At 37.4% G+C, this 16623-nt stretch overlaps 1 protein-coding gene across 2 annotated transcripts in view; it reads right to left on the bottom strand.

The window, feature by feature from the left end:
• Positions 1 to 2217: 2217 nt before the first annotated feature.
• Positions 2218 to 16623, bottom strand: part of APPBP2 (amyloid beta precursor protein binding protein 2) — a 62963-nt gene continuing 48557 nt past the window's right edge. For both annotated transcript variants that reach the window (XM_070478595.1, XM_070478596.1), the window contains exons 9-13: positions 15714 to 15838; positions 12584 to 12669; positions 10799 to 10989; positions 9702 to 9867; positions 2218 to 7184 (exon numbers count right to left, since the gene is read on the bottom strand). In XM_070478595.1, coding sequence (XP_070334696.1) covers positions 6931 to 7184; positions 9702 to 9867; positions 10799 to 10989; positions 12584 to 12669; positions 15714 to 15838 — 822 coding nt within the window. In that variant the 3' untranslated portion in view covers positions 2218 to 6930. The remainder of the gene's footprint in view (positions 7185 to 9701; positions 9868 to 10798; positions 10990 to 12583; positions 12670 to 15713; positions 15839 to 16623) is intronic.

Raw genomic sequence — 16623 nt, 5'->3', positions numbered from 1 at the left:
GGGATCTTCCTGACTCAGGGATCGAACCCGTCTGTTACATCTCCTGCATTGGTAGGCAGGTTCTTTACCACTAGCGCCACCTGGGAAGCCCCACTCACAGTTCATGTGTGAAAGTCGCTCAGTTGTGTCCGACTCTTTGTGACTCCATGGACTCTATAGTCCATGGAATTCTCCAGGCCAGAATACTGGAGTGGGTAGCCTTTCCCTTCTCCAGGGGATCTTCCCAACTCAGGGATCGAACCCAGGCCTCCCACATTGCAGGCGGATTCTTTACCACAAGGGAAGCCCAAGAATAACTAGAGTGGGTACCCACTCTCAGTTCAGGCACACAGAAATGGAGTGGGTGACCACTGAGGATTTGGTCTCAGACACATCCCTGCAGCACTGAAAAACTTGAACTTTCTTTGAACTGCACCAGACCCAAGGACATTGCCAGCACCTCCTGCTATAACCTTATAATCTCAAGGTCTCCCCTTGTAAATATAAAACCATTCTGGATCCCAACCAATTCTAAACAAGCACTCTTACTTCTGTGCAGCTCCATTTATAATTCTTCATTTTTATCATAAGCGCATTGGCTCCCTGGAACTCTCACCTTCTGATAAGATTTATCTAAAGCAGCTTTTATTTTTAAAAATTTAAAGATTTAATTTGTCTGATCAAATACATACTAGGTAAACTTCTTCTTGGTCAAAAAGTGCCAAGGGTGGTTTTTTAAGATAACTAGTCTTTTTTTTTTCCTTTTTCATCTGGTATAGAGAAATGTGATGACTCTACCACTAACACAACAGTTGTAGAATGTAGACTGGCCATGGGTCACATCCACTAACAGAACAGAAAAATGCTCAAAACTATTTAAGCACCAGCAAGAGTGAAAAACCACCTGATTCTGTGCTGAGCAGGAAGTTAAATGCCAATCAATTCTGACATGTTATATCAATGTTCTAATTCACAAATATATCTCACAAGGCTTACCAATACACTGTCTGGAAGTGCTCACTCACACTCTTTTCAAACTTCATATATCATGCCTGACTTTGTGACTAGCCTAGATACCTCATGTGAATGGAATCTACACTATTTACTTGCTTTCCCCTTTTGTGACTGGCTTACACAAACAAAATGCCCTCAAAGTTCACCCAAATTGTAGCAGGAGTCAGAATTTCCTTCCTGTTTAAGGCTGAATAATATTATGTTGTATGTATGAACTACCTTTTGTTGCTTTCACCTTTTGGTTATGGTGAATAATGAGGCTGTGAACACGGGTGTGCATGTGACCATACGACAATGGCTTTAACAAAACTTCAAATAAAATGCTGCATAACTAAGTACCAAGTGGCAACTCAAGCTTCCCTTGTCCTTTCAGCCTGATGAATGAGATTTTATGCAAGAAATGGCATTTCAAACAACAAAAGGGCATGTTCAGAGTCATGGAGATGGAAAAGGAAATAAATTTAAATTCAGGAACACCAGAGAATTCCCTGGTGGTCCAATTGTTAGGACTCTGCGCGTTCACTGCTGAAGATGCAGGTTCAATCCCAGGTCAGGGAATTAAGATCTTGCAAGCTACATGGCCAAAAAAAAAAAAAAAAAAAAAAATTGGTGATATATATATATCACCAAAGGTGGCAGGTGATGAAGTCAATGCTGACTATTCCAAATGAAGGTGGGATTTTGTCTAACATTCATCAGTTTTCTTCATAATCTGGTTTCATTTCCTGTAATTGTTTTCGGTGCTTTAGATTCATGCTGTTTCATAAAAAGACCTAATCTGACCCCACCTTTCATATGAGGAAATGACACACACGGAGGCTTATAATGACACATCTCAAATTCCTACTGTTAAGAGGCAGGGGTAGAACCATAACCCACACCCAGGGTTTTCGCCACTGACAGACACCCAGCAGAACTTTACTCATCACCCATTCTCAGCCTTTGCGTGAGACTAGGGAAAAGAAGGGTGTGATTACTTTTGTAAAGCCCCCAAAGCCCTCTGTGTTCATGCAGTGCTTGTGTTTCCAAAGTACTTTCATAAGCACCGTCTTCAGGAGCTGTTACCAAGCGTCTCCTCTGCCACGCGTCTCACTAGAAGCAGCGCACCGCTATTCTAGTTCTGACAGTTTCTCTTGTGTTGTTTGCTAATAAAAAAGTCTGTGATGTTTAAATAGCCCCAGGTCCCGACCGAAAGTAAGCACAACTAAACAGATACACTATGAATGCAGGAACACTATATTTATTAAGTCAATAATTCATTTTTAGCAATACAAGTACAGAATATATCACAATGCTGGTTACAAACATACTTAGTATGGTTTAATGGTTACAAATAATGGTGGGTACTACAAGTTTGTGATAAGGGTGATATGAAAGGTCATTCTGACACAATGAAGAATTGTCTTTAAAAAAATCTGTCAATGACCTTAGATATTTCTATAGAAATTACTGTGGCACTATTAGTGGGGATTTTCATGTAAAGAATTGATAGTGATTTGCTTTTGTTTCAGTAAGAGCTTTTTGAGTCTATTAAACTAAAATCCCCGGTTGCTTAATAAAGTATAAAAATAGTACTGACCTGGTAATATTTAATAAAACATAGCATTCATTCACATCATAAAAGTAGAACTAAAGTGAAAAGTTTTTAGTTACCATGGCAACAGATCTTCCCATAAAAGTAATCTACAGAAATGAGTAATGTTACACAAATGGTACCTGCAAAGTTATTTAGTGATCCAACACTTGTGCACCACAAACCAAGTTTTCTAGATATCTATATATAGCATATATTTTTAATCTTAAACTTTACTTTAAAAAAAATGTGCACTTCAACAAACTCACTAAGGCCACTCATGCTATAGATGCCTAGGATTGCAATTAAAGAACAGCATTATTTTAACAAATCCTCAAGCACACTCCTTCAGGTCACCAACAGGGTAAAACCAGTTTTCTGCCTAAAACATTCCTGAGATTTGTGGACAACTACTAATGTTCAAGCTGGAGATGAATTAAAATGTCAGATTAAAAAAAAAAAAAGGAATTTTCTAGCAAGAACTGAGGTCCTCCAAGAGGTGAAATATATATGCTAATTCTTAGAGCAAAAATAAAAGTCTTAGAGACGCTTTTACTTATAAATATTTTTCCAGTAGTAACTTTGCCATCCAGAAAAAGAACAGTTTGGAAGTAGCCAGGCTACAGATTCAGGGGAAAAAAAAGGTAGAGTGACAGTTTAATACAGGTATCCTCCTCTTTCTGAAAGTTCACTTTATGCTAGTTTGCTTTTATCAAAGACCTGCAATAGCGCCTGTTTTTACCAATCGAAAACAGATCCAAAAAGGAGCGTCACTTTCACAAAAAGAGGTGAAAAGCAAAACTGGCATTCAGCGTCTGTCTGCACACAGCTGTTAGGAGGCAGAGGCAAAAAGCAGCAGGAGTGGAACCGCCACGCTCCTCTCCTGGAACGACACTTGGCATCGCAGCTTGAAGCCGCCACAGCTTTACCTGTGCGGGCTTCTGTGCTTTATCTCAATTTATTTTGCGCATCTATTAGCCCTAGGCTAATTGCCACCCTGCTGTTCACCTGTTTTGGCTGAAAGAGGTTTCATGGGGACACTCCTTTTGGACAGCGGGGAAAGACTGCTGTCCCTGCTGCTACTTAGCAAACCATTCTTTCCATCTGTAAAGTACGGTCCAAAGTTCCACTCATGTTCTAGGCATGTGTTTGCCACTGAGCATTCTGTCTGCACTGTCAGGAGCAGCCAAATGGCACGCTATTTATAAGATTGCAGCTGCTTGATCTAGTTTTCTCAAAATTATGACCTTTTCTCTAACAGGCTAAGAGTGTTGCAAAGGCCTTTGTCCAATCTTTCATTTTCACAAAACAAGGCACACCTGCACGGGGGCTATTCCAAAGCAATACCAGCTGTCCGTGCTGGAAAGAGACAGCTCTGGTAACGGTAAGGGTCCGAATGCTTTGAGCAGTCAGCTTTGGCGACCCATAAAAATTATGGTCTCAAAAACCCCCAACTGGCTCTCTGAAACGGAACAAAGGAGTGACTGACCACCTGTGTGGCACAGGAGTGTTACGGCTCCCTGATGCACCCAACTTGAGTAGCACCAAACTTCAGGGAAAAAAAAACGAGTACAAGAGAGAACAAGGTCAGGAAAGGAGGAGACCAAAGGCCTCTTATTTAAAATTACTTTGTTGAACTGCCAGAAAAGTCTTTTAAGCTGGTCTATGCTTTCTTATACATAACCCTGCCATATACGAAAAATTTGTTCAAGCAATTGGTTATTGTGAAGTAAATTTTACTGAGACTTTTTCCCCCTACCCCCATAAATCATGATGATATTCACCTCCCTAACTTATCCTAAACATTCCAACTAAAAGGATAAAACCCACACTTAAAATTATTAGGGTATTATTCTTCATTAGAACCAGAAATAATAGCATATTAAGTTATATCGCTATCAGAATCTGGCAATCTCTTTTCTCAATCTAGTGTGTCTGCATTAAGTATATGGATTTACAGAAAACTACATTAAAACAGTGGCAATAGGGCAAACTATCAGCAATGATTTTTTTTTTTTAAAGAAAAACTGGCTGCCATTTAACATTATCACCCTGTGATCCTAGGCTTCTAAATATCATGTTGCTTTATCACTGAGTGTTATCTGAGTTCAAACTGAATTAGAGAAGATGAGGCCTTAAGTCATTTGCTGGATTTTATCCTAGGAAATGCTGTATATGCACAAAACCAAAAATACAGGTTTAAAAAAAAAAACTTCATATGAAAACATAAGTTTCAAAATATTTATTGAAAAACAATTTACCATGACATTCCTATACCACAAACATACCACAGGACTCTAAATAACCAACAAAAGTGTACAAAGCCTATCCTTAAAAATCTTTGGAGGTATTAAATATATAGGCCCATGAGGATAGAGCTGAGTAACTTAAAAATGTTAGTCCTTGGTCACACAGACTGTTTGGTAATTAATAAAGAGGTGCCTCCTGGCATTAGATTGCAATTAACTGGGAGGGGGGGTGCAGGTGTGCCAATGTGCTCTTTTCAATTAAAAATAATTCAGTATAAGGATTACACCCAGGTTTTGAAATCACACAGCTTATCATCTTAAAGATATCTGGGCTTGTTTCATTTCTTCTACCTTCCCTAGGGAATCCCCTCCTGGGGACTTAAAAACAGTGGGATCATAACTAACAAGATGGCAAATAACAGCCTTAAACAAGGTTATATTTGGGAAGGTCAAAAAAGTGTTTAAAATCGAACTGATCTGAAATTTCCAATTACTTTTTCTGCACTCCAAGTGGTGGACAGTTTACATTTTTCCCCCTCCCATCCCAACACACCTGTTAAAAGAAAACCCAAATTTAGCACACATCCACTCACCCACAGACCACTCCAAGCATTAGCCAGGAGCAACAACTCTTAACAGCCAAGTCATGAACCCCTGAAAATAGGGGGGAAAACCCTGATTCTTAACTATAGAGGCACCAAACAGGCCACTATAATAAGAACTGAGGTAACGGCAACAGACCTTTTTTGTTTCTTAAATTGCTACATGTTACAACTTCTCAAATTTGAATATTACCTCAACATTAAATAACTTGACTGGCTTAAATGAAAAATCAAAACCCAATAAACAGAAAGATGAGTTAGTGAAATAGATATATCATTAGGGGAAATCTTTACATTTGACTCTTGAATTTCATATAAAATGATCTACTGTTTGCAATATTGTTTTTATCATAAACATGAAGGATTTCTTAAGAATTGCTTATTTGGCGGCATTTGTTTTTCCATTAATCCCCATAAACCAAACATTAACCTAAAATTCCCATCTGGACATGAGCTATTTCATGACTCAGCCAATATACTCACAAACTGCGTTATTAGGGTAGCATTTAAAACGAGAGGGGTGGCTGCAGCAGGTATTTATAGACTTGTTTAGGGCATTGCCATCTGGGTACCTTGACTAAAGATATGCCACTGAAATTGCCAAATTTCCCTAATTTGGTGACTATTACATGAATACAATTTTGTATTATCAGTTTTCATAATACATCTAAATGAAAATCATTCTACGATAAAAGGAAAAGCAGGGGCTAAAATAATCATCTAAAACCTCTGGTCCAAATAACCCCTTTCTACATTAGGCTGGTCCTTTTCAGATCCTCCTGGTCCTGTTAGCAAAAGCTATCAGAGCATCTTGCCTTTTTGTACCCCCAAAAAACACAACAAAACCAAAAAACCAAAGAATTAAAATTGCTGGTTTATCAGCTTTTCTATTACTTACAGGTCAACACTGGTCCAGTTCAGATGGATCTGACAGTCCTCCCCCTTGTCACACAGCCCTGGAGTGGCTGTGTCCACTTTTCTAGGTAAGGAAGCCAAACCTAAGTCAGGATGTCCTCTGCTATTAGCACTTGTGTTAACTTTTCTATACTGTGTATAAAGATTTTCCCCATAAAATTTCTTTACAGTACAGTATTGAATACCTCCTCAAGGAAGAATTATATGTTAAAAAGTTGTTAAAATCATCCTTACATAATAAGAATGCAACTCTTTTAAACTCTTAAATAGTTTTATTTAGGGGTTCTTTTCTTTCAGGCTTTCTGCAAAATGAATTACTTTTTTTTAAAAAACAAAAACAAAAAAATTCCTGTTGTTTGTTCTACGAGGTTGAAAATATGGGCCAGACTACTTATACATGCGGTACATGCTGAATATAACTGAATATATGCTTATTCCTACGGACACTCTGCAAGAAAGGGATCACCCAAATAGGGTCAAAGGACTGGACCAGTGTTTCAATGCAAATTCCAGCCCCAAAAAACAACATGGTTTTGATTTCACAGTATGAATTCCCTGGAATCTGGGAAAAGGTAAGTTAGTTAACTGAGGTCCTCCCTCAGCAGCTGGGTCCCTCGACATTCTGAGCAATCAGGAAGGACTGCACCACTTCTTCAGTGGACTGGGGGCTGGTGTTGACGTCTTCAAGAGCATCGGTCACGGAATACTGCCGATCTCGTAACCGGTTCCAGTTAGATAGAACATTGTGATACTCAAACACTTTCTCATAATTCCCAATGGAGTTGTAAAGTTTAATGAGACCTCGGTAATCATATTCCAGTCCACTGTAGCCTTCACCGAAAAGTTTCTTCCCTGAAAGTAAACAGAAAAAGAAAGGAAGCTCAAATAATGAAATAAAGTAGTTTCTACAACACAAGCTTAGTTCTTTAAAATAGGGCGTCTTTGTTTTATTCCTTTTCAAAGGAATAGATTCGATTAAAATTTTTTATTGGAATACAGTTGCTTTACAATATTGTGTTAGTTTCTTGCTACATAGCACAGGGAATCGTCACACATACATATGTACATGTGTCCCGCCCTTCGTTAGATTCCCTCCCCACTGAGGTCACCACAGAACGTCGAGGAGAGCCCCCCGTGGTGGTCAGTGGGTCCTCACTGGTTATCTGTTTTACACTCAGAAGTGTGCTGATGTCAGTCCCAGACTCCCAATCACCCCACCCTCCAGCCGGAACACAGTCAATTCTTCTATCAGTGTTTACTGACACAGTCTTACCCACAGACTACTTCTAAGACTTAAAAAAAAAATTCTCTTGTCTAAGGTCACTGGTCTCTGTAGAATAAAACTGTAGAAGTTCATAGTCTGAAGAGAGTTCATAAAGAGGTCACAGCTCATTTACAGGGCATACTGTTTTCAAAAAAGCAAAGTACGTGGAGTATGCCACCTTTTATGTAAAATAAAATATTTATGTCTGTGAACGTTTATGCCAAAAGATATACAGAGGAATGATGCTGGTGGTCCAGTGGTTAAGAATCCACCTGCCAATGCAGGGAACACAGGTTCGCTCTCTGGTCTGGGAGGACCCCACATGCCTTGGGGCAACTAAGCCAGTGAGCCCCCACCACCCCACGGAGTCCAAGCTCTAGAGCTGAGAGGCACAACTACCGAGCCCACGGGCCACAACTACTGAAGCCTGCACGCCGAGCCCACGCTCAGCGACGAGGAGCCCGTGCACAGCAGCAAGGCCCAGCACGGCCAGAGATAAAAAACAAAAACAAAAACCACAGGAAAAATAGATGAGAAAATGACAAGGCCTGTTACTCATAGCAATGAGTGGCGAGGAGAAATTAAGGGCAGCCACACACCTGTGAGAAGACCTTTCTATATAGTTGACCTTCTTTTTTTGGTCATGTCATGTGGCTTGTGGGATCTTAGTTCCCTAACCAGAGATTGAACCCAGGCCCTCAGCAGTGACAGTGAGGAGTTTTAACCACTGGACTGCCAGGGAACTCCACAGTTCTGACTTTCTAGAGTATTAATATTTCACAGTCAAATAATCTAGCAGACTAAATAAAAACAGGGGAATGTTATACAAACATAAACAAATGAACCTAGTTCTCTCGTAAATGAGTAACTCGCTGATAGCAGGTGGCAGGGAGATAAGCAACCTATACATTTTGAACACAGTATTGATTATATACCTTCAGGTTAAGGACAAGGTCAACTGTAAATGAACATTAAGCTCTAAGCAGTAACTTTGGTTTTCATAGTACTATGGGTTAGCAATTCTAAAACTACTTTATGTATATTGTAGGGTTAAGCAAGATAATCTATTATGGATAATGAGGAATCTCCACATAGACGGATATATGGCAAGGCAGCAAAGCAGAGGGGAAAGACAGTGTTTTGAAAAATGGTCCTGGTCAACTGATATCCATACAGAAGGGAAAAAGGAAGAGGGGAACAAATTTGATTGCTACCTCACAAATTTCCAGAAGATACTCTTCCTAAAGAGTATCTTCTGACTTTGGGGTAGAAAAAGATTTCCAAAACACAATTTAAAAAGTGTCAACCAAAAAAAAAAAAAGTGTCAACCATAAAATAAAAAAGCAATATTTGATTATATTAAACTTTAAGAATTTCTGTTCTTTGAAAGGCACCATTAAGAAACAAGCAGTAGAAGGACAGTTATCTGCAACACATTTAACTAACAAAGGGCTTATTACATCTAAAGTATATACAGAACTTCCATAAACCAAGAAGAAAGTGACAGACAAATTCAATAAAAACATGGGAAGAGTTTTAACAGGCACAACATTAGATGATGACCACAGTATCTTATTTTGTGATAGGTCTGAACAGAAAACAATTCAAATGTTCTGAATATCAACTAACAGTCAAATGGATAAATAATGACATACTAATTCAATACAATATTACATGGCACTGGAAATTAACAAGCAACAGGGAAATGAACAACACTGATGTATTTAACAATTGATGTTCACCAAAAGAAACAAAGCATATAAAAATATACATTGTATGATTTCATTTATATCAAGTTCTAAAACAGGTAAACTTGGTCTATGTTAAAATCAGGAGAAGGGTGAGGATGGGCTAGAGGTAGTGTTTACACAAATATTTAAAAATAATTATTTTTGCCTTTACTTGACACATGACTGTCGTATTTCTTATTACTGGCTGCAATTATCAATAAATAATCTTTAGCAAAATGTTTTAGAAGACTTCTGAGTGGCTCCTAGAGATCCTGAGCAGCTCTAAACCCATTTAAGTCTTAATAACAAAACTTCCCTATACAACATATAAGACATGTTGATCTCATCAATTAAAACAATTTTAAAATAACATACCAATTGCTATAGATCGCAAATAAAGTTTCTCGGCATTTTCATACTGATTCATGTCATAATTATATAAAGAAGCCAGATGTCCCACTGAAAGGGCTACTTCATAATCTTCTTGACCAAGAAGTTGTTCTTTAATCTGAATTGCTTTGATGTGCATTTCTTCAGCTTCCTGAAAAATAATCAAGCTGTATTAACCGTTAGGTTATACTTTTTACTATGTCAACAACTCTTATCCAATTAGTAACATTCTTCTAGATGTCAAAAACAGCGTATGGATGGCATAAGGTAATCTGGTCAGAGAAGACACTACACAATTCCAAAAGCTGCCTACGGGAAGCATCACTGGCTTGGGGAAGCTATCTATGCACATAAGCTGACGAAACACTGAAATACACCAAAATGACAAGAGAAAACGTGTCCTTGTAATAAAAAGCTGTTAGAAGAAATTAACGTCAAAATATTCTAAAATGAAAACTTCTTTCAATTTAACACACTCCAAAATTTAATTGAACTGTGTTAAGAAATTCTATACTATATTATTTTACACAGAAGTATACTTTACTATTTCATTTTTTTTTGAGTTTTGACAATTTTTATCGCAATAAACAGGTTAACTGAGGAACTGATTTTCAGATAAAAATGAATGTCTTAGATAGCAACTCTCATTCCTTTCTTATTGTGACCCTATAATGAGCAATAATAAGAATTTATAACCCAAAATTCTAAAAGGGAACTAAATTCAGTACATTTTTAACACTACAATTATAGAATACTTGCATTATCTTACATTTCTTGCACACCTAACTATGTGTCAGGCATTCAACTAAGTGTTCAATTTAAACTATTAGCTTAAAGCTATGTTTTAAGTCTGATATATGTATTTTTCTATGGTCTGTATTTTTGAGTTTTATTTATATTTTGACTGTTGTTTTATACTAGCTATTTTCTCAATTCTTATGTGAAATAATGTGGAAGTATAATAAATGTATACTTTATAATTTGAGATTACTGAAGAAGCATTACTTAAGATTTATTATTCACACTGTACTTTATTACCTAAGATTACATAGACAGAAAAATGCAGTAAAATGTGCTTTTACCTTAAATTTCCTCATTGACTGATAAAGTCTTCCAAGGTTTCCATAGTGTTTTGCAGTCTGTACATTAAATTCTCCAAAAGCTTTTTTAGCTAGTTGGAGTGAAGACAGATGCAAATCATGAGCTTCTTGAAGCAGCCTCTGTTCAGTTTCTTTATTATGACAGTCAATAGCAATCTCCTCTAAAATAAGTGCTAAATAAGAAGGCAATAAAATCAGTGCACTTTCAAACCATGTATCAAAGCTCATCAGAACATACACTTTAGAATTAAATTTTATAAATGTTACTTGTATATACTTATATATGTTTATATCTGTTTATTCTAAACAGAACCATAAACCATTTAACATACCAAAGAGCTGGTAAAGATGAGCATATTCCATTTTAATGGAAAAAAAAAAAAAAACACTTTTGGGGTCATTCTATTTTGCATAGTATAATGGTTTTCAAATGTAAGAAAAACAACAGTATACAACTAATTATTTTGTAGATTTACTCTTTTCCCAGATCAGTTTGCTTTGCTGACGTGAAACTGTTTTTTAAGCAAACAGAAGACAGATAAGAATAAAGATACAAATTTTTTAAAGTTGTGAAAGTGTGTCAAGGACTACCTAACCACTCCTGAAAACTGTGAAGCCATATTCTGCAAACTATATAACCTTTAACCAAGCAGAAGTAAAAGAACGGGTTTCCTCCTAACTCACTTGACCAGTCAAATCAGGTAATAAGATAATTTAACTTCAAAGTCCTATTTGAGACCCTCAAACTCCATTTAAAGTCTTACAAACACAAATTCTTTAACCAGGCAATTTTACTGCTAGGAAAACTGCCCATGTGCACAAAACTAAGAGATTTAGTTCACTGTAGCATTTTTAAAGAACAAAAGGTTAAAAAACTTTAGAGGTCCAATAAGACAGGTGCAGTTAAAAACATTAGAAAAAAAGGATATATACCTACATGTATTGAAATGAGAAAATATTTGTACTATATTGAGTGAACAAAGCAGATTACAGAACTAAAAAAAACATTATTCACTCATCTCAGTCTTCGAAGAAAGAAAAGTAAGAAAAAAATATTTGCCCACATGTTGATTCTGGATTGATGAGATTTCAAGCTAACTCAATTTTTCTCTTTTAATTCTTGGTATTAACCATGTATCACTTGCATGGCTTCAAAAGTGCACACCTGGGGGGAGGTAAAGCCCAGTCCCAGAAAGAAGGTGGAAGTTACTCATCACGCAAGGAGCTGCCCATGGGTGACCCGATGTCCGCAAAACCAAAGGCCCCTGGTAGGGACGGCAGCAGAGTTAAAAAGTAAGGAAGAGAGTGCTATGTGGTAAGAGCCTTGCAACATTAAAGGTAACCTGATATGAAACTGAGTTTCAGAATCTTGCACAATAAAGGTGAAGGTATGTGAAAACCCATCTTCAGTGTCACTGTGATTCTTCAATCCTCCCCTCAAAAGAAAGGAATGAATGAATGAAAGGAAAGAGAAAGGAAGGAAGGAAGGAAGGTATTCTAGCCTATTAACTGTTGTATGAGAGAAGGAAACTTCATTACGAGCCACTGGAAATTCTGAGAGATGTGGGCAAATATGTCACATCAGTGACTGGCTGTTTCAGTAATATACAGTCTAATTCTGAGGAAATAAACAAATATTCCTATTTTATACCACATACCATCAATTTAAAAATGTCAGAGAGTAGATATCTATTATAACTGACAGCTAAAGAAATCTTAAAATACATCTATTTATCTATCTATAGGAGACTAGATTACAAAGGGTACCTTTCACCCTCTTTGAAGAAGCCAAAAGAAGATGATCTTCAGGTAGGATGTGGGTAATGATACCAATAGCTCTTTCTGCATGAAACCTGCAATACACAAGATAAATTCTGGCATCTCTTTTATGTTACAAATAATTTAGGCATTAAAAAAACCCATAATTTATAACATAATACTGGTAGAATTTCTAAAACTAGCTGTGGTAAAGGACTAGTTTTTTGTTTTAACATTCCAATCTTTTGTACACTGAGTTTCTTTCCCCCCTTAATTTATTTTTATTTGAAGGATAATTAAATGAATGTTTAAACATCCAGTGGATTCCCATCTATCTCCCTCATAACCAACTGTGAAATTACTATCACGGCCTACAAGGCTTAATGCAATATGATCTTTCACTGGGCTACCTCTCTGACCACATCTCCTACCATTCTCAGAAATAATTCCCTCTTTCCCTTCTAGCCACATAGGAACTGCAGTTTTCTGAACATGCAAAGCACGTTCTAGCCCAGGATTCTTGCATTTGTTTTACTGTCTCTCTGGAATGGTTGTTCCCTGAATATCCACATGCTTTACCCTCACTGAAGTCTCTCCAGACCAGCCTAAACAGAAGACCCTAAAAAAATCTACCATCACCCTAAACTCTTAGCTTATTTTATTCTTCTTCACAGCATGTATTCTCATCTGACATGTTTGGTTATTGTTTCATGGCTCATCTTGTCAAACAGAAGGCAAGTTATTTGTCTATTTTATCTGCCAGCTCCTTTCAAACAACTCCATGCCTTCTATTCCCATCTTTCTTGGACTACAAGGAGATCAAACCAGTCAATCCTCAAAGACATCAGTCCTGAATATTCATTGGCAGGACTGATGCTGAAGATGAAACTCCAATACTTTAGCCACCTGATGTGGAGAACTGACTCACTGGAAAAGACCCTGATGCTGGGAAAGATTGAAGGCAGGAGAAGAAGGGGATGACAGAGGATAAGATGGTTGGATGACATCACCGACTCGATGGACATAAGTCTGAGTAAACTCCAGGAGTTGTTAATGGACAGGGAGGCCTGGCATGCTATACAGTCCATGGGGTCACAGAGAGTCGGACACAACTGAGCGACTGAACTGAACTGAAGCAATCATCAATTTTCTTAGATCTATCTTCCAATTTGCTGTCTCTTTAGTTGTATCTAATCTGCTATTTAACTTGTCTACTGAGTTTTAATGTCAATGACTACTTCCCAATTCTAGCTATCATAATTTGTTTTCATAATCAGTGTTTATTACCATAATTCATACCACCAACATTTAAAGTGTACAATAGAAGGTTTTTGGCTATTTCAGAGTTATGCACCTATCACTATTAATTTCAGAATATTTTCACCCCCCCCAAAAGAAACCTTGTGCACATCAGCAGTCGCTTCATTTTCTTCCAACTGCCCCAACTCTAGGCAACCACCAATTTACCTTCTGTTTCTACCTAGTCTGGACATTTCACACAAATGAAATTATGTAATATGTGGTCCTCTGTGGACGGCTTCTTTCACTTAGCACAGTGTTTTAAAGATTCATTCAAGCCGCAGCATATATCAGTTATTTTACGTTATTGTTTATTTTTGGCTACTCTGTGTGGCAGGTAGGATATTAGTTCCCCAACCAGAAATAGAACGCATGCTCCCTTTGGTGCAAGTGTAGGGTCTTAACCACTGAACCACCGGGGAAGTCCCATTTATTTTTATTATTGAAGTATAGTTGATTTACCATGTTGTGTAAGCTTTAGGTGTACCGCAAAGTGACTCAGATATACATACAGTTTCCTCAGTTTTTTTCTTTTAATATCTGCCTTTTTTCCTTAACCTTCCCTCTAAAACATTATTGATTCCTTCTTTTATATCAGTGTCAGCAAGTTTTTTTTCCTGTACAGGGTCATATAGTAAACATCTCAAGACTGTGTGGTACACACTCTGTCCCAACTATTCAAGTCTACTGCTGAAGCAGAGAAGCAACCACAGCCAAACATGAGTGCATGAGCACTGCCATGTTCCAACAAACCTTTATTTTGCCTTCAGGTCATAGTCTGCCAACCCATTTATAACTTTAGTCATCTAAGAATTTTTACTTTATAGCATCAACCAAAACCTTCTGTTAACTGGTATTTCTAGTGTGCTCATCTTGTTCATGTCTTCTGACTCACTCAAACAGAAAACGTTCCCTTATTTAAAAACATTTTTTATGGTGAATTCATCTTAGGTAGAGTTAGGTCTATGGGAAGTCTGTATGGCTTGGACAGAAGGTTAATTATTACCAAGAGCTTTGTATTTTCTCCTTAAAAGCATCCTAGGAAAAAGCAGCAGTCCCAAAGTACTTCTTAATGTTTTCCTCGGTTTGGGGTTTCCTGTATGCATGATGCCCAAATACAAGGGAGAAGTCTCTAGCCTATAAATTCCCCTATGAGGCTAGTTTTGTTCAACTGAGAGCTCAGCCTAAGATGGACAAACTTGCATGTCACCTCTCTTGCCAGTGGGCAGTTTTCTCCCTGGTCCACCCTCTTTCCCTGAGGGTGTAGCTTTGATCTTGCCTTCAGTTTTAAGTCACAGCCTCCTGTGGGCTAAATGCCTTCTCTCTTAAAACGAGGACTGGCATTCAACCAAGGTTACAGAAACTTCTAAGGCCTTCTAAGCCTTCCCACCCCAAAACACTTACACCATAGTTCATGCCTACCCTTTTTGGGTTTTAGTCCATTATTGGCCCTTGAGGATTTCCTCTTTCTCTAACAAGCTCAGTTATGCATTAAAAAAAAGATGACTGTCAATATTATTCAGCATTTCTGCATGTTATGAGCAAGTTTGTATACTACTGTATTAGTCAAGGAAAAATTACTGAAGGAGATACTTAAAGACATTCTATATGATGATATAAAGGTCTCAATGTGAAACCACATAAGATCTAAATGAACGGCTTATAAATTGGGATGATTTTAAATGACTTCAAGAACATTTTAGGGATCATGTTGAAGTTCCAGGAGGACAACTTTAATCCATTAATTTATACATTAAATAGTACTGTGTTAGGGAAAAAGCAAAACAAAACGAAACAGCAGTAGCATTTAACTCCTCATGAAAAGGAAAGTAGAACTTACAGTGCGTTGTCAAATTTCCCAGAGCTGTACTGGTGAACGTAAGACGAATACGCCAAGTCTTCATGAGCTGTTGCTACGTGAATATTTTTGCCACCGAACACTGACTGCCGAATGTCAAGGGCTGCCTGAAAGAGTCAAGAAAACAACTGATAATACTGTGAATCCTTAGAAAACACTACCTAGTTAAATTAAGCATTCTAGTGACTTAAATATATTTTTATATACTCAACCCCATCAGTTCTTGAAAAAAGTTCTGCTGTATTTAGATCACGTGTGTGGTTAGTGGCTTCAGTCGTGTCTGACTCTCTGCGACCCCATGGACGGTGGCCTGCTAGGCTTCCCTGTCCATGGGATTCTCCAGGCAAGAATACTGGAGTGGGCTGACATTTCCTTTTCCAAATTTAGATCACAACAGAACATAAAAGTCCCTATGGCTTGATTTTCTAAAGAGTAAGTCTGAATTAAAAGGCAATGGCTTAATAATAAAAGTCATTCACATGTCTTAGGAATTACATTAGTGTTTTTTCTCCATATCATCTTAAGAAATAAACTATAAAATCAGGGATACCTTGCCCAGAGTGATGGCATAACAAATCATGTACCTAAGATTGACTAAGGCCTAAAATAACTGTTAGCTACCCTCCTTGCTACTACAAAGGCAGCTATAATGATTTGTGCTAAAGTAACAACAAAGATATCTGGGTAAATGAAAAAATTGAAAACTACTATTAAATACTGACCCACAACTCCAAACTTTTTCCATAGATAAGTCTCTTTAATTCCTAAAACAGTAAGTTTTAAGAAGTTTTACTTCTTTAATTCCTAAAGAAGTTAAGTTTTACTTCTGTTATTATTTAGTAAAATAATGGTGTGCCATACATGAGGAAGGGCTCTAAAAGAGTTATTTTTA

The sequence above is a fragment of the Odocoileus virginianus genome, chromosome 17, assembly GCF_023699985.2.
Source record: "Odocoileus virginianus isolate 20LAN1187 ecotype Illinois chromosome 17, Ovbor_1.2, whole genome shotgun sequence".
NCBI classification, from domain to species: Eukaryota; Metazoa; Chordata; class Mammalia; order Artiodactyla; family Cervidae; genus Odocoileus; species Odocoileus virginianus.
The sequence above is the reverse complement of the archived record's forward strand: the minus strand, read 5'-3'. Positions and strand labels throughout refer to the sequence as shown.